The following is a 19,482-nucleotide window of genomic DNA, read 5'->3' as shown; positions in this document are numbered from 1 at the left end:
CGCAATCACAAAACAAAATGTTTAATTCTATCTCCTTGACTGCTTCTGAATCGATTAAAACCTGTCATTTTGTCACATCATGAAACTTATTACTCTTGACTGTCGTATTACTCTCCGGTATATCATTAGGGAGCTTTAGATTTTAGACGCGCGGACGTTCAAAGGGGGAAAAAAAAAAAAACATGATCTGAGCGTGCGCAGAAGCGCACGTCAAGTTGACGCCGCTCTTCTGCGCACGCTCAGACCATGTTTTTTTTTTCCCTTTGAACGTCCGCGCGTCTAAAATCTAAAGCTCCCTATTATGCCCGAAAGACGGGAGGGAAGGATCTGCAAAGACATCAGTGGTCCCACTCTTTTCTACCCCCACACAATACATCTCCTGCGGTGATTTCGAAAGGGTTATTCACACAATGTACAATGCAGTATGTATTGTATTCATAATTGCCATTGCATTAGAGTACCTTATCCCCACCCCCCACCCCCCAAAAAAAGGGGGTGTGGGGTGGGGGACGAACAATGACTTCTGAACGTCTTGTCTATCACTCGAATCTTATCTATGCAAAACTCAATGGATGAGAAAACTATGCCCCTCAGAGTAGTCAGTTTCTTCTTCTTTATTATTTTCCCAACACTGGTTCACGAGAGGAAGAAAATAAAAGCAAATTGAAAATAAAAAACACAACATGACAATGAATCAATGCTTGATATAGCCAGCAAGTACAATGAATTCTCTCTCGCCCTACTCTTATTATGTATTCATGGAAATGAATTGATTAAAACAATACCAATCAGTCGTTACTTATGTCCCAGAAAAGTGCACAACTTAGAATGCCTGTCCGCCTGTTGCGTTTTGAAAAAGAGTTACAGTTGTACACTGCAAAGTGTGGGTTTTAATGCTTATCACGTCTGTTCCTGTAATTGTCTTTGCAAGTTTGCCGATTACCAAAGATAGGATGAGAGGTTTAGAAGGTGGATCTTAGACTAGGATAAAAAAATATACATAAGGCAAAGTAAAGAAATAGATGTTTCTATTGCATTCCGGTGTATAGGCCGCTTCAATGGCAATATAAAGCGCATATAGAACACAAACTTTTACACAGTATACCTTTCTTATGTGTATGAAAGAAAACCCTCAATATGATAGGGATCTATATACTACTTTGTATGTTTAGTTTATTTCGAGTCGTATTTCACGTTCTCAGAATATGTACAAGCCACACAAATTCAAGAAAAACAAGCAGAGAAGACTTGTAAACCATTGAGATGATGAGAATGGAAATAATAATAAAAATAATAATGACAAGAGAAATACGCTAAGTTTGCAGCTTATAGTGATTATTAACGGAAAAGAATCGCTGACCAAACAAGAAATAAGATCATGAAAATACCAACGAATCTGCAAACGGACTACAACTTGTTGTTGTCATTGACTGCTTGTCTCAAGAGAAATTTAGGTAAATAAGGGGCAAAAAGAAAGCCAAACAGAAGAAAGTGAAAAATGTGACATTACACCCCATTCATATCCAAGGGGGAAAAAAATCAATGGGTGACATGACGCAATATACCGTCTGTGCAAATTCGTGGAGATTCGTATACACAGGACAAACAGGTAACTATAGCCAACGGACTGGACATACAAAGCCAACTATTTTTCGCAATATCAACAACAACAATAACAACAGAAATGTGCTTAAATCGAAGGAGCACCATACAAGCTCTAACTGCTTAAAGAAACATCTATGCTAATTTATGATACAAGAAAAAAGAGAATGGATGACTGAATTCAGTATAGAAACGGTTGACTATAAATCCGAAACTATATCGACTGTGATTAAAAGTGGGACTCTACCCTGGATCAATGATTTCAGCTGCAATATTTTTGAGATAGAGAAAAGAAACGCAGGTTTCCAGCCAACTGTAATCATAAATCATTTATGGTTCTTTTGTGTGTTTTTCGGGATATATATGCAGTATAAATATATAGAGTATGTACAGGTATAGAACGACAAATGTTTTCACTGTATAATCCCTTGAAAATTTAACCAGCTGGAAGCAATCAGCCACAAATTGAATTACTGAGGTGCATAGTACTAAACGACGAGTCTATGTTAAAGGGAGCGTATAGTTTTGGTTGAGACCTAACTGCAGGTTTCTATTTATTTTTTTATTTTTTTTTTTTTTGGTGAGATAATGAGAAACCTCGCCTGGAATATGAAAGAGAATTTAGTTTCAACAGGGATTCAACATTTATTTGATAAAAATTGGTTTTAAAATTGCTGAGATATCAAAAATAAAAAGCATTCCGAATAAAAAGCGGGACCCACCTTTTATTAGGATCGTTTTGTATTACTTTGTTTTTGGATGTCTCAGTGATTCTAAAATCGATTTTCTTCTAATGTACTTTGAATTCCTTTTTAAATGGTATGCTTTGTACTATTGGTTTCTTGGTATCCCACAAAAAGTTAAAAGCCCAATTCTAAGCTAACAAGTGTCAAATGTAATGTCATGCAAGTTTGCTTTTTTCATCATTTTCTTTAATATAACGTAACTAGGCTAATGTCAACTCATCGTTTGATATTCTCTATCATGTGATTTGTAGAACTTAGCCAAATATATTGATGAAAATTCTTGCTTAATGTTAGTTCCAACCCTTGCAACTATAGATCATACAACGTCCATAGGGTGGCCATTGGTTTGCTCTTGACCAACAATGCAATGCACTCGTTCATCCATGTTTATCAGTACCCTTTGTAATTATGACAGCGTGAAATACATTCACACTGATGCTAGCAAAGCTGTTTGGCTCGCGCGTTGCTGTATCACCTGAAACATATCGCTATCGACTTCTCTTTCATGAATTTGGCTAATTTACTCCATCTCTGCCACAGGGAGTCTAGTGCTACCACAGTGAGGCTTGTTGGATGGTAGCTACAGTTGTCCACTCCAGGCATGCACCTCAAACATGATTGGTGAGCACGTCTTCTGAAGTTCTTCCAGTTGGTGAGTGAACTCTTCTATGGTTGCCATGGAGTTGAAATCCAGCCACTGAATGACATCATCTGCAGCCCTGATGATTGCCTCTTTTTCATCAGCAGTCAGCTTCCTCTCAGCTGATGGTTCGTTGACAACGGTTTTGGCGCTGAAGGCGTAGTTCTCCAGTTGGTTCCTGGCTGCAATTCTTTTCCTCTGGAGGTCATCCTCAGCTTTGAACTTCTCAGCATCGTTGACCATGCGATCAATTTCTTCTGTGGAGAGACGACCACTGTCACTGGAGATTGTGATATTGTTGCTGCGTCCGGTGAACTGTTCCTTGGCTGTTACATTCATGATGCAGTTGGCGTCGATGTCAAAGGTCACTTTGATCTGTGGCACCTGTCTGGGAGCAGGAGGAATCCCTCTCAGCATGAAATCTCCAAGCAGGTTGTTGTCTTTGGTGAGCGCCCTCTCTCCCTCAAACACTTTGATTTCCACCATTGGTTGGTTGTCACAGGCTGTACTGAAGATCTCAGCTACCTTGGTTGGAATTACCGTATTTCTCTTGATTAGGGTCGTCATTGCTCCGCCAACGGTCTCAATCCCAAGAGAGAGTGGAGCAACGTCGACGAGGATTACATTCTTGAGTTCTTTGCCCATATCACCCGACAAGATGGCTGCCTGGACTGCTGCACCGTAGGCCACCGCTTCATCTGGATTGATGGACTTGTTGAGGTTCTTGTCGTTTAGGTAATCCCGCAGAAGTTTCTGAATCTTGGGAATGCGGGTTGATCCTCCCACTAGTACCACAATGCCGATATCGTTCTTGTCAATCTTTGCATCAACGATGGCCCTCCTGACTGGGTCAAGGCACTTCTTGAAGAGATCGGAGCACAGTTCTTCGAAGCGAGTTCTGGTGACTTTTGTGCAAAAATCAACTCCCTCAAAGAGTGATTCGACATCAATGCTAGCTGAGGAGCTGCTAGACAGTGTCCGTTTAGCTCTCTCAGCTGCTATTCGGAGACGCTGAAGTGCTCGTGGATTGTTTCTGAGGTCCTTCTTGTGTTTGCGCTCAAATTCCTCTGCAAGGTAGTTGGCAAGCCTGTTGTCAAAGTCCTCACCACCAAGATGGGTGTCTCCAGCAGTTGACATGACTTCGAAGATACCCTCATCGATCGCCAGGATGGACACATCGAATGTGCCTCCACCGAGGTCAAAGATCAGGACACGCTGCTCGCCTGGCACATTCCTATCTAGTCCGTATGCCAAGGCAGCTGCCGTTGGCTCATTGACAATACGAAGGATTTTCAGGCCCGCAATGATACCCGCATCTTTAGTGGCCTGTCGCTGGGCGTTATTGAAGTAGGCGGGAACGGTGACGACAGAATCAGTGACTTTCTGACCCAGATATGCCTCGGCCGTCTCCTTCATCTTGGTGAGAACCATAGCACTGACTTCCTCTGGAGCGAGGGTCTTATTCTCTCCCATGTACTCGGCCTGCAGCAAAGGTTTGCCTCCTTGGTTAATTACCTTGAACGGCCAGTGCTTCATATCAGCTTGCACACTCTCGTCTGTGAATCGCCGACCAATCAGTCGCTTGACATCAAAGATTGTGTTCTTGGGGTTCCTGTAGCGGGGGAAAAAATGAAAGTCGGATTTCGAAAATTGAAGGAAATCCGATCAGTTTGCAATATCTAGAATTTCTGTCATCAGGAGGTTGTCCCCTTCCCCATTTTGACCTGAGGTATTTGATAAGAATATTCGTGGAAACGAACGGTTTGTCGTAATATACTTGCAAGTATAATGTTACAATATCTCCTCTCAAGTAACACGACATTTGATCCTGCGACAATTGCCCGGCCAGATCTTTTCCAAGGTCTTAGAGTTAGGGTTTTGATAGGGTGTTAGCTTCATTTTGATATGAGGATTAGGATTAGGGTGGGGTTATGTTTGTGGGTTGGTTTTATGTTTGACTTAGCGTGCAGATATTTCATTGGAGAAATATTGTAGCATTAGCAAATGTCATGGAACCCTCAAGTACAATTCGTCAATGAAAGAGTTCATCAAACATGGAACTCTTCAAGTTAAGTGTACCTGTTCTCTAATGTGTACAGTTGGCGTCATGCAGTTATTGATTTGTAGGCCTATGCGTGTCCCATGTAGCATTCTAACATACCGGTTAGCTTCATTACAAGTCATTACTTTTCATGAATTTCCACACAGATTACCTATGTAACACACATTAAGAGATCAATGAATAGTAACACATATTTGAAAAGTCCTTGAATACAAACTGTGAATAATAGTTCACGGCAGAAAAATGGATGAAGTCAGATTAAATAGATGTACGTTCCATTCATAGATGAGATGATTAAGTTTATATGTGGAGAGGAACCTATACAGAAACGCAGATGCATGCGGGATAGGTCCCGACGAAAAACAAACAAACACAACCACTCTCAAACACACACACACACACACACACACACACACACATCAACAACGCAACAAAGCCAAAAGAAGGAGAAAACAACAAAAGGACTTGTGACCTCCCCAACTCCCCATGAAGAAGAACAAAGAAGTGTAAAATGATTAAACGTGCCCAAATACACACAGAGAATCAATATGAATGTAATTGTCAGTTATCTCTAACCACAAGGGATGGATATCCCTTTCCATGCTTGAGGCAGGGCTCGACGCTAACGGTGGCCCGGGGCCACCAAAAATGAAAGTAGGGCCACCAAATTTCAAAAAGGGCAAATTTGGTGGCCCGCCTCGGGCCACCAAAATTTTTTTGAAAAGTATGTCAATAAATTCGTAACTTTTTGCGCCGAAAATGCATAAATGCATGCAGTGAGTGTGTGCTAACGTAGTAACTTTGTCTTTTGCGTTTTGAGAAATAGAAATTTTTCTTCTAGCTTAATGATTTGCATGTAATCTGATGTCATTTATTTATGTTTAGATGCTGCAACCCATGTGCCTGTAAATTAATATCTATACTTACTCTTCACCATTCAGCAATTAAAATTAATTTATTTAAAGGATGGATGAAAAAGACTGAATGAGTGCCTGAGAGTGAGTGTTGCGAGTTTGTTAAGGTTTATTTATGAGTAGATATGTCCAGCTTCCAATTCTTACTATGATAAAACTTAAATATTTGACTCATTAAAAAAAAATACGACTTTTAATGTTTTTTATTGTTGTTGTTTTTTTCGGGCCACCAAATTTTTCTCTCGGGCCACCAAAAATCTGTTATTGATGATTTTGGTGGCCCCATCGGGCCACCAAAAAAAAAGTTAGTGTGGAGCCCTGCTTAAGGTGATATATTTTTGTCATACATCGTGTTCCCTCTTTTTCTCTCTCTCCCTTGCTCTTCATCTCCCCCTTCTCTCCCTTGCTCTTCATCTCCTCCTTCTCTCCCCCTCTCCGTCTCCATCTCTCTCTGTATATCTCTCTCTTTCTCCTCTTCACTATTAACTACTTTTTTCGCTACTATGACTCACATAGGAACTCTATTTTTTTTTCAATATATATCTTATATAATATATTTCTTTAATATCATGATCGAAAGGTGTAGAAGAGCATTTCCCCACTGTTTTGGATTTACAGTTTTTTCCTGTAATTCTTTTAACAGTTTAAACAAATGAAGAACAATTCTTTTCTCCACAAACAACCATTTTATTCGGGGTCAGCAGGAGCTGTGTTATCAACATCTCAATCGGTTCAGACTGAATTGATATAAATAATGATGTGTAAGATGTGTATGTTATGATTTTGGTTAAGTGTGTTTACACAAGTCGCACTGTTACAACGACATGGAATAACTTGACTAAGCCCTTTTCGCGAAAATTTGCTTCGAGTCACGACTACAACAGTGCCATTTTGGGCTATATTAGTTCTCTAGCTGAACAACATTTTGGTGTCCTGGAATCATGAATTCATTTGAAGAGGAATGCAACAATATACTATGTGTATACACACACATATTTAGCCAAATTGCAAGATATCAATGCATTCTTTACCAAACTGTCAATTTTACTGTTGTGTTTTTTGTTTAATGTTGTTTTTTCTTGGAAGAAAAAAGTTGCAGATATAACTCGAAACTTAAAATTGAAGTAAAAAAGTCATTAATCGTTTACAGAAATTGTTTCGTAAATCTTTTAATTGAAAATCTACTTTTGTCTTGTTGTTTTTACGGTCTACATTCTTGAATGAAACAGTTGCAGATATAAATTGAAATTGAAATTGAAAAAAAAAATCCATGTTGATGAGAGAATGAAAAAAAAAAATATCTGGGAACCCATGTCCATGAATCACAACGCTCCCTTTTGAAGATATTTGTTGTTTCGGTATGTGGTGGTTCATAAGCGCAGAACACGGCTCTGATTTACAGAAAAAACGACAATCAAAGCAAAATCTATACCTCTGTACTTACTTGGCAATTTGGTTCTTTGCAGCATCTCCGATCAGCCTCTCCGTATCGGTGAAGGCGACGCAACTCGGCGTGGTCCGGTTTCCCTGGTCGTTGGCAATGATCTCGACTTTGCCGTTCTGGAACACACCGACACACGAGTAGGTCGTTCCCAAATCGATTCCAATAGCTGGTGCTTCTCTTGCAGCCATCCTTCTGACTTGGTGTATTTTGTTAGCAGTTTCCTGAAAACTATTGACGCTGATGTTACCTGGATGGATTATAATGCGTCCTGCTAATTCACAACATTCACTGCTTCTTCATTCATTTCACCAGTTGGAAGATCAAATGGCCATATTTGAGCTGGTCGCAAATAAAAGATGTAATTTTTATGGTTCCTGTGATGTAAGCTTTAAATACAGTTCTCGATTGATCCGTGGCTCAATACAGTCAAACAGTGAACTGAACTCCCTATGTAATGTCACCCACCTAATTGCCACCTATTTAATAAAAATGCTGCCAAAGCAATCTTGCTCAATAACAGCTGTGAGAGAACATTCGACAGAGAAAATGAACAAATTAGGATAACCGCAATGTAGACGAGCACGTAAAGGTAACTCTGGCGACGCAGAGGCAGAAATGTCAACAAGGCCTCGATAAGGACTGTGGAAATCCCCGGTACAGCGAGAAGCTTGAGTGTCTGTAACAAAAAACTTATATGCAGGTCATGTCATGTTCGACAGAGCGACTTGAACTTCGCGACATTATCATGATAGCTTTTTTGTTTGTTTGTTTGTTTGTTTGTTTGTTTGTTTGTTTGTTTGTTTGTTTGTTTGTTTTATAAGCCCCCGCCCCCACCCCCACGTCATAGATAAGCTATCAACACATGCAGATAATCAAAGCGAGGGCATTTTCAAATCGACGAATGTCAGAGTGTGCATCCTTATTATCACGAGCCGGTAGTCTGACCCCACGCCCCTTTTTCTCAATGATTCAGCTCTGAATAATGCAAAATATCTCCTCTACCGATTCAAAAATTCAACCTTCGGCCTCTATAGCGATTTTGGTAATTCTGGATTTAATATGTGGGAGTTTGTTTGTTTGTTTGTTTGTTTGTTTGTTTGTTTTCACCGATCTGCACTAATTGGTTGTGACGTTAGTATCTGAACGCGGGTAATGACATCCGTTAAAGGAGACCTCCGGATGATTAGCTGACTTGTGCATTTGAACAACTATCTATCTATATGCCACCATTAGTACTACTTTACAGAGTTTCAGAATTTATAGTGTTTGAAAAGAGGAATACGAATGTTGGTTTTTTTTTCAGAATTCATGACAAATCATAATGTACGAGGATGATGACATATAGCAGCTTCACAGTGGAATGCATGCCTTAGTACTGAAGGAAGCACTGCAAAAGAGGAGAACATGCATAAATCCTACACAGTGATGGTCTAACATGTCATCGAATTCCATGCTACATTTATGGGCCTCTCATGCCATCACCCTTTCTCAGTGTAGTATGTTTTGGGTCTTTAGAGTATTGGTTTATCTGCTCAAGGACCACAATCAAAGTCACAAATCGATACATGGCACTATTAACTTATGCCTTATAAGATGTGCAATTATGTAAATCATCTTGAATGCCAATTTCATTCAAAGTGAACTTCAAATGTGAGCCACAAAGGAATATATTTTTTTCTTCTCTTTTGTTATTACAATTTGGAGTTTCTGTTCCACTCTATATCGTATGATACTGAGTACTAGACGCTTTTGTCCTCTGTGGACCGTTTTTTTTTTTGTTTCTTTGTTTGCTGGTTTGTTTTATTTTCCAACTGAGAAGATGGCTGGATAGCCCACATTCAGCTACACTCGCTGATCTTCCATTGGGTCAAGGTGGGTGTGAGGCGAGACCACTTCACCGGGTTAAATACCTTGCTCTTTGCGATGAATAAATTAATGAAGTGGGATCTTTTACGTGCATGAGTCTTTACTCTCTCACACACGGGACCACTATTTCATGTCATTTTTGATGGACAGATTGTTTTGCTTCTTACTAGGGGGGACGGTATGATTACACACACATTGCTCAGTGAGACTCGGGAATCGAACCCGGGTCCTTTAAATCGTGAGGCAGACGTGCCATAACCGACTGAGCCAGCTAACCATAAATACAATCGTGACAAATTGACGGGGAGATGTCGCAGGATGCCAGCTGAATTAGTTGAAGCTTTCGACACTTGGTCTTCTTCAGCTTTGTTTTTCTGTACATAAACATGGTAAAAAGAAGAACAATTAACCTATAGATAGGTGCATTTATCGGGCAAAGATATTGAGCATTGCACGAAACAATAAGCAGGATAGAATAAGATAAAATGAACATCATGGATTGAACGTGATTACCACATAATAGTTTTCGAACATATTTGGCGACATTTTGGCCCATTGATGGGGCTATACCCTGTTAAAATAAGACTGAATATATAAATGAATAAACAAATAAAGACATCAAAACATAAAACGATGGAAGACAGTTAAATGGGCATGAATGCAATTGGCATAACGAACATTTTTATCATAATTATTAGAAGAATTGAAGGGTTAGTATGGTATTGAATTTAGAGTTTAGCTTCTTTTTTTGCAAGATAATTTGAAACCACTTTATAAAATGTTAAAGAGCACACAATTCTGAGAGGAATTCGAAGTTCATTCGGTGAAAATCGGTTTTGAAATGGCTGAGATATCCAAAAACAGAGTAAAACAAAGTGATCCAAATAAAACGTGCATGGTTTCCACCTTTTCATAAGGATTACTTTGTTTGAAAGCCAATTTTCACCAAATAAACTTTGAATTCCTCTTAGAATTTAGACTCATTGTGTTCTTTCATGTAAGAGGTTTCTCATGATCTTAAAAAAAAGTCATCATCATTTAAAAAAAAAAAAAAAAAAAAACGTTGGAAACGTGCAGCACAATCTCAACCGAAACTGTACCGTTCCTCTAAATATATTACAGGATTCGTCCTCGTCCCGCCACAGACAACCATAACACAACCTAGACCTAGGCAACATACTAGTACACGTCTGCCAAGCAGGAAACTACCCTGATCTATTAAAGTTCTCATCACTTTAATCAATTCTTGCACTATGTGATATGTTCGCATGTACCAACCATATTCGTTTATAATGGAAAAAGAAACCCCTATAGAGGCAGCATCCATAGCAGACAAGAGGTAGATATATATTTTTCACATCTTACAATCTCTCTCAATACTCGCTTAGTTCAATGCACAGGCCCGTAGCCAGGGGGGGGGGGGGGGGGGGGGGGTGCGTCGGGTGCGTACGCACCCCCCCCCCCCCCCCAAATTCTGAAAGGTCCACTTTTTCATAATAACGGTTTTTAGCAATTCTCAAGATAACAATCCAAATAAATATAAAGACACATTATATGCTACGTAAATGTGGAAGAGTACGTTTAACAATGTTAAAAATAATTGTACGAAACCCTTTTGTTGTATGAACCACCGGATCGTCCCCATGTACACAAACACAAATGTTATGTATCAATTTGTGCGAGCTATTATATCGGCACTGCATGCCATGGCCCTTGGCGCGTGTGACCGGTGTTTTTTTTTTTTTTTTTTTTTTTTCCATTGGCCGCCCGAGTACGTGCGATTCGTGGATGACATTGAGGTTGACACTTGCATTTTTTCACAGGAACAGAGGTAAGTGGATGAAAATCTAATAGCCTCAAGTTTACATATATGATAAAAATTAAAGAAATTTCCTCGAAATTACTATAATCGAAAACCTGAGACATTTTATATCTACGTCTCTTAAAGATATAGTACATGTATATATAAGTACATGTTGGCATGATAATGCCTGGGGATAGATTATTATGTCAACTATTTTCCATTATGAATGCATGCTCCAATCAAATTGTGAAAAGGTGGTCATGAATTAACATTTCTTACGAACGATCAGGAGAGACAAAACAAAATGAAAGGCCTGTCTTACTCCAGTTCTCTATTAGTTATACATTTTCTCATGTTGTGACAGTTCGATTGGTTCTCATTTTGAAGTGAGCCAAAACCTAAGAACATTCTCACTTATAATTTCCAAAGAGTATTATGCAGGCACGCAAACTCAATTTAGTTGTATTTCATTTAAATGTGTGGGTAAGAGGGTATGAGAGAGAATGCTGAGCTATGAAGTAAAATGGTAAAGTAAAAAGTTTGTCAGATAGTATTACAAAAGCCTGAATATTGCAAGAGCTCCGGAGTAAAAACAGTCAGGGAAAAACCCTATGTATGATAACATTGTGAGAGCGTTAGACTGCATTGTGACGCGTCGTTATTTAATTTACATTCTTTATTCATATTTTTCATAAAAAACACAGGTAATGAGCCGGATTGGGTTAAAATTCTCACTATCAGCTTTGTAGAAGTCTGAGTCAACAGTATCACACAGTACTTCAAGACGTATTAGTACAAACGATTTCTTGAGCCTGCACCGTTTCAGGCTCTGTTCTGGATACGGCGGTAGAAACTCATTCTTTTTTGTTGTTTATTTTATCATTATTTACTAATCTCTTTTCTAACTTACAGGTAGCGGATTTCTTTGCAGGCCAAATTCGGAAATGTGCTGTTGATTATTACTTATACATTTTCTCATGTTGTGACAGTTCTATTGGTTCTCATTTTAAAGTGAGCCAAAACCTAAGAACATTCTCACTTATAATTTCCAAAGAGTATGCAGGCACGCAAACTCATTTTAGTTGTATTTCATTTAAATGTAATGGGTAAGAGGGTATGAGAGAGAATGGAAAGTGCTGAGCTATGAAGTAAAATGGTAAAGTAAAAAGTTTGTCAGATAGTATTATAAAAGAAACTCATTCTTTTTTGTTTGTTTATTTTATCATTATTTACTTATCTCTCTTCTAACTTATAGTGGATCTCTTTGCAGCCCAAATTCGAAAATGCCTAGAGACAGCTAGTAACCAAATATGCTACTATGATTTAATAAATAAGAAATAACCATTCCAGTATGTATCTTAGTGTGCACAGTAAGACAGATCAAATCAAATAGGAAAACATCTGAGCACTAAGCCTGAGGTCTGAATTTGCACTCAACTTCTTCCAATGGCTAACGGATGTTTAATTTTTGAATTTCACTGACTTCCAAATTTCACAAAGAAAACCTTCTTAGCATGATGGTTAATATGACATTTGACTGATATTGGAGATGTTTGCGAATCGGATCTACTACCTTTAATATTATTAAATCTAAAATGATTATTTGAAAGTTCGGACATGCTGGAAATATCCTACCACAAGGAGGCAAAATATAAATGGTTCACATTTACAATTCATTTTGTTTTAAAAATTTTCTTATTTATTTTCGTTTTTGACAAACTCGCATACCAACGGCTGATATACTGTATAGTAAAGTGAATGTTTCATCTTCCAAACAGCATCCAATGGGATGGAAAACTCCAACTGAAAGGTGGACACCGTGACCATACTCGCTAAAGAAAACGCGCAATAGGGGTCGTTTTTTCTCACGGATTAGATGGAAAGTGGTATGTACGAGCGTATATAATCAAAGGGTATCAAAAAGGCCGAAATTTGGGAAAATGGTATATTGTTCAATCATGATGAAGTACTTCTTTAGGGTGCAGGAAACATTTAAGGAATACTTGTTTTTAAGGCCCGAAAAAATCATATGATCATTACTCGTTTAGGGGCCATTTTGAAAGTCCATGTATGAGCATGGTGTCCACCTTTTAATTGTCGCTACCCCTCCCGGGACAGTATCAAAGGACCGTTTTGTTAATTAACGCAATCCCCCCTTCCTTTAAAAATCCTGGCTTCAGGCCTGCTAACGCGGGTATACAATAGAAAAAATAAAAGTTAAAACAACACCAGGAAAATCACTATTCTCAATTTTGCGGCGCGCTACGCGCGCAGAGTCTCGAACACAATTAAACTTTGCAACTTCCTGGCAAAATGAGTTTTTACTATTTCCTAGATGAAATACCGTAACGCGATTGCATGCAACAGACAAAAATACAAATTTCCTCGAGACTTTAAAACGTCATTGAAACAGTCAAAATTCACAATTTGCGGCGCGCTTCGCGCGCAAATTCTTATACAACTTTTGTATAGTTCGGTCGTCCAAAGAATATATATATATATATATATATATATATATATATATATATATATAATTGTGTGTGTGTGTGTGTGTGTGTGTGTGTGTGTGTGTCATCATTGGTATTGGTACCGAAGGTCCGTTTTTTTAGTGACCGCACCCCCCCTTGAAAAATCCTGGCTACGGGCCTGATGCATGACCTCGTTTTTCCGGAGGTGACCGTTACACCCATCAAGCTCTCATCTGCCTCTCTGTGTAAAAAGAAATTTAAAAGATAATCGAACATTATTTATACATATCCACCAAAACAGTATGAATGCATCATTTTATCCTTGATGGAAGTAACAGTATCCCACTAGTGTGTCAACAATGTCCTCACATAGTCAGCTCTGTGAACGCGCTAGAAGATGGTTTCATGATGTGGTGTGATTTTTCACAGTGCTCTCATCACAGTATATTGTTCTGTTTCACATTGTGAATGAATGATTTACAATGTGTTCACAATATTTAAAAGCTTTCGAATCTAACAATGTGAAAAGATTTCACAGTGTGTTCACAGTGTGTTCACATTGTATTTCACATTTTGCTTCACACTGTGAGACACAATGTTTTTTCCAGCAGGGACATCTAACTATCCTGCCACAAATTTGTGTGTCTGTTTGTCTGTCTTTCTTCGTGCGTCGAATATGATAATCATAATATGTCAGGGGGCTCCAGTCCTGACAATGGTAATATAAATTCCATTGTTTTTCGTAATCAACATCCTTACTAGCAATTGTTGCAGTAGTTATCAAAAGTTTAATGATAATATGATGATTTTTTTAAGCATTTTTTTTTTGTAAAACTCAATAAATAACACTTGACGAATTAAATACGCATGAATAGACAGTGGGGTGCTTGTAAAGCAATGAGCAAACACTTTCAGACACGATGTCCTTCATATCACTTCATCCGACATTGTATTTTCGTATAGATTATTGGTCTTTTCCATTTTCACAAAATGATGGAACTCGGTTATTATGTTCATTATGTTAAAAAGTAAAGACAGGCGATAATCTGGTTTGCAAAACAAAGTTTGAATGTTTACTTTTAGTACCTTATTATCTAAACAAATTGCTGCGTCGATTGATACAAACTATGAATTGATTCTTCTTCCGTCATCCCATTCTCTGAGGTATAACTATTGTGTGTCATTGCATGTAAACTCCGTTGGTGAATCTCTTCCGAGGGAAGTATGAAATACAATGTACTAAAATGTGATTTATAAATGCCATAACAGGGAAATAATGCTCATTTGTGTAGGACTTAAAGACCAGATCACCCCTGCTTGTGAGAAACACGGTGTAAACACTGTGAACGTAGTGTGTAATCCCTCCACACTGTTTAACAATGTGAACCCATGTGAGTCATTTCACAGTGTGAAACAAAGCAGTACTATGTGAACGCTCTGTGCAAAACCACACTCCAGAGTAAAATCATCTTCACACTCACTGACACTGTTAAATTCGAGCCTTTTCACATAGTCGACTATGTGAACACAATCCGTCATTGTGGATCATTGTGAATACACTGTGGAACACTGCGTTCTTTCCAGTATAGGAACTGGAGGACAGCTGGCTCTAATCAGTCACGAAAAACTTTCATCAATATTTTGCAAAAATTTTACGATGCATGTTCACTGAAGATGATTACAGATTGAAGCACGCAAATCGTAATCTGTCCATTCCGTGGATTCTCCGATAGATGGCGCTATATTAAAGGCGAACTGCAAGGTTTTACAAAGAAGTCTACGCTGAAGTCAGTACTACCGTGGAGATCAGTGCGTATATCGCGACTACAGTTTTCGGCTGTCCGTGCCAACCCTCTTTTTCTTCTTCTTCTTCTTCTTCTTCTTCTTCTTCTTCTTCTTCTTCTTCCTCTTTTTTATTCGGGGAGGGGAGGGGTGATTGGGAAAGGGACAGAGGTCTCTAGCCAATCTTAATCACATTTCTAAACCCAGGATGACGTCGCAGTTTGTATGTTATGCACTCGTGTCTTCCTGATTCGAATAAGACTATCGGCTCCCGGTGTTTGGTCTCTTAATAAGCGTTCTCTCATAGCATCAGATCTTTGAAAGCTCCCGTTGTAAGGCATCAATCAATGCAATCATAATTATTTCTCAATAATATTGTATACAATCTTCCTAAAAGAAGGCAGTAGACACTGACGTAAATAACAAACCATGGGAAATATCTAGATCTGTAAGATATCCTAAACATTGATAACAAAAAAAAAATTACATAACCGATTGCGAAATACTTGTAATCAATAAATACTTTTTGTACGTGATACACGAAGTATATTTCTAACATTAATACAAATTGAACGATACCGCAATCATAATTATTTCATGATACGATAGAATGATACGGAACAGGTCAGGATGCCTTGTAAGTGCACTGGTATAGCTGAGACTGCGGGACCGATCACCCTAAACCCTTTTAATCCCTCTTCCTGTCAATACACAATCTTATGGTTCTATAGAGCTCTCTTTCCAACTCCCTGTTTTTCAGTCAGCATCGCCTCAACTCTGGAACAGTTTGCCTGAATGTTTGAAGCAAACAGACTCGCTAGACAAATTTAAATCCATGTTAAAAACTTATTTGTTTATTGAGTTAAAAGTTCTATGACTATGAATGATGTCTTACAGTCTCTGAAACTGTACCTTCTTCTTCTTTCTTCCTTTTTTCTTCTTCCCTAAAATTCTATTTTTCCCGTAGTGCTTAGAGACATTTCATGTGATAATGTGCTATATAAATGTTGTGAACTGTTATCATTATTAACCCATCCAAACCCAGTTCAGGAATTCCCTGCATTTCATTTTCATGGAGAGCAACTGCGTTCCCCTTAAACGATGGCAGAGCAAGGAGATGTGTGTACATGATGTGACGTCAAAGTTAGCTAGATAAAAAAAGTGAAATGACCATGCATAGATGATCTTTGTCTATGTCGATGAGACCTTATCCCTTAGATACCATCGGCTGCTGATGATTATGAAAGGATCGAATAAATAACCGAAACAGCACCCTCTGAAATGAACAGACCTACAACAATTCGAATGCTGAAGTTGAACAGAATATGGAGGTGTTTGTTAGCGCTAACCCGGATGTTATAGTTATTTCAGGCTTTGAGGAAGTTTGCGGTGCATGTTTGGCACGGAAAAGTGACATCAACAAACATGATTATATTTCCTTGGCATGATTGTATCAATGAAAAGTAAATCTCACGCTTTTTCTGGCTTTGTATTGAATGATGTTTAAGTTAAGACTATGGTCGTCCTCACAATCAGACGGGGCCTTGGCCCCATGAACATGAACCCACAACTCTCAACTGCTGCTTTACACACTAAAATCGAAAATCATTCTTATGCCAATGGTTAAGATTTTTTTTTCTTAAAGGAGTGACTGTTACTCATTTGGTATGGGGAAAATATGACAGGATCTATATTTCATTTCATTTCATTTATTTCATTCTTTCTTTTTTCAGTAAAGCATAACACAGAATAAATCAGGGGCCCGTCTTATAAAGACTTGTGATAGAAATCAATCACAAGTTTTTTGAGAGCTTCAATGCAAGTTGCGATTGATTTGGGGACTTGTGATTGATTTGAAGGCTTTATAAGACGGGACCCAGGAGTTATAACACAGGCATGTATTCAACTTTACATGATATAGATAATGGTTAGCAGATAAAAATTATACATGCATACCGGCAAAATGCAAAGTTATGTTGGGAGAAAAAAAAAAGAATTTAGAGGTCTACTGAAAAGCATGCTTGTAAATTGTGACATAAGTGACATAAATTCCTTTTTCTACATTCATGTAAGAGAGAGAGAGAAAAAAAGTCCCGTGTGGTGAAGTCTGCACTGTTACGAGTGGACATGTTTGACTGTACTCCAGTGATAAAAAAAAAGTCACTTTATGGAAAGGATTTCCACTTTTCCTCGTTATGACATAGGCCTACTTATAATAGTCACGCTACATTCGATGTGAGCAGCGACCTCATATTGAATTCGCAGTTGACGCAACATATTAAGAGCGTAAGATATTATATGTTCACAGCCTGTGCTTGTGGCAATATGAAATATAAAACGAATTTTTAAAAAGTATTGTGGCTTGAAAACGCTTGTGAGTGGACAGAGCTTGCCTTCAGAATCAACCAAGGTGGCATACCTTGACATAATAATGTTATAAAATTTTGCAAGGGTGATATTACGAATGGAGGTAAACTTGATGACATTATTGCAGATTTCACTTTGCCTTTGATTCTATTGTTTTCTGAAATTGTTATAGAGTGTATAAATGTCCAGCAATGTAAACAATGTAAAGCATACAACAGGATTAAGTGAATTATTTAAGAGGACCATTTGAGGTGTCATAACAGTTGTGACTTATTGCATACGGTCACCGACTATCAAGCACGAGGTCTTACTCTTGTTTGTGTCTCCTGGCTGCAGTTTGGCAAGGTCGCATACATCCTACATAGATCTTTATTGCCTAATCTTAGCTTTAGGATGACACTTTTGATCACGGCGCTTTGGTCTCGTACTCTGAAGATGGTATAGCGCCATCTCATTGGCTGTCGGCTGGCTCCCAACACCAGTGTTTTGATTGCCAAAGTTATTGGTGGCACCGGTACGCAGAGACTGTATCCCCTCATCCCTGCCATGCTTCTGGGTGATACCATAGGTGTCACCCGACACCAGAGCCTGGTAGGTGCCTCGATCGCCTCTCCCGTGTGCACAGATCTATCGGATAGTTCTTCATCATCTGTCTGTAGGCCCTATATCAGGGAGGTTTGTTCCCACCTTCCTGATTACTCGTGTTACATCCCACGTGTTACACTGGCCCACGTTATTGTACTTTCAAACTTGTGCTGTGGTTTCAGTGGGAGGTAGGGTGGCGAGGTAAAGGACTGACCCGTACAGCTGCATGTACTGAGTAGTCTGGTGATGCATGTGTACATCGACTAGTATTACATCGCATCGTATTCTAATGGATCCATTCTAGACAGGCGGTGTATGAGGTGACTTACCATCCGAGTGATTGGACGATTATTTTTCCAACGGAGAAAACTTTAGTTGTTAATGCGGCGTCAGTGACACAGTCACCTTCAAAAAAAAGGTGTGCTTACACAGAGAATCGGGAAGAAGTTAGCCCCGAGTTCTAGGTAGATCAATCAATCGAACGACCGTGTTCGATCCTGGTGCAGTGGTGGATGCGACGTGGTGAGACTGAGTTACCTGGGAAAACTTCGAACCAATTGCAGCCCGCGGTAGATTGAATGGAAACAACAACAACAACAACAACAACAAAACGTTTATATGTGATCGGGGAGTCTACAACATTTTGGTGAAACGAAACTTCTGTTATCTTTTAAATCTGGATTCTGGATTGAGACTGCTAGCATTGACAACATTCGCGTTTGTTTTGCCCGACTATAGACGCCGTGCGAAACTTATGTAGGCCCTACAGCGACAGTGAAACGGTATCGGCACCATTCACACCAAGAGAGACCCTGAGGGGAGTTTGACGTCTTTGGATGAACCGTAAAACCTGGATATAGGGAGGTGGGAAACCACTAGTCGCGACGTGGACTTCGAGAATGTGAAATTCTCCGTCTTTTCTTTTCGTCCTTTCTTCAACGTTCTTGGAGGATTACTTTGAGGAGCATCACATCATCATAATCTGCATTTTCTCGATAAAAGGAATAATCCGCTGACTTGAATTGAGGTGATTTTCTGATTTTGTGGACCCTTCCCCTTTCCATTGCCGCGGTTGAAGACCTATACATCACACTGTGTGTACTCTCTGTCACCTGTGAGCGAAAAGAAGGTAGGGCTGCTCTACTGTGGAGCTAGAATAAGAACCTCGTTCATTTTGATTGAAGACTTTTCCCTATTTTCAA

General features: G+C 39.0%; 1 protein-coding gene across 1 annotated transcript; it reads right to left on the bottom strand.

Moving 5' to 3' along the window:
* Positions 1 to 2,849: 2,849 nt before the first annotated feature.
* Positions 2,850 to 8,024, bottom strand: LOC139737781 (heat shock 70 kDa protein IV-like). The gene is made up of 2 exons (XM_071648456.1): positions 7,409 to 8,024; positions 2,850 to 4,600 (listed from the first exon to the last, which is right to left on the bottom strand). Exons 1-2 carry the CDS (start codon positions 7,594 to 7,596, stop codon positions 2,929 to 2,931), a joined length of 1,860 nt encoding a protein of 619 aa, XP_071504557.1. The 5' UTR covers positions 7,597 to 8,024; the 3' UTR covers positions 2,850 to 2,928.
* Between the last annotated feature and the right edge of the window lie 11,458 nt (positions 8,025 to 19,482).

Source organism: Diadema antillarum, unplaced genomic scaffold (assembly GCF_040938485.1).
Source record: "Diadema antillarum isolate AM-2024a unplaced genomic scaffold, OU_Dant_1.0 seq00000704_RagTag, whole genome shotgun sequence".
NCBI lineage: Eukaryota > Metazoa > Echinodermata > Echinoidea > Diadematoida > Diadematidae > Diadema > Diadema antillarum.
The sequence above is the reverse complement of the archived record's forward strand: the minus strand, read 5'-3'. Positions and strand labels throughout refer to the sequence as shown.

Coding starts and splice junctions, on each gene's coding strand:
- LOC139737781 (XM_071648456.1), bottom strand. CDS start 7,596: ATGGCTGCAAGAGAAGCACCAGCTATTGGAATCGATTTGGGAACGACC. Junction 4,601..7,408: donor GCAAAGAACCAAATTGCCAA/GTAAGTACAGAG, acceptor CCCCCGCTACAG/GAACCCCAAGAACACAATCT.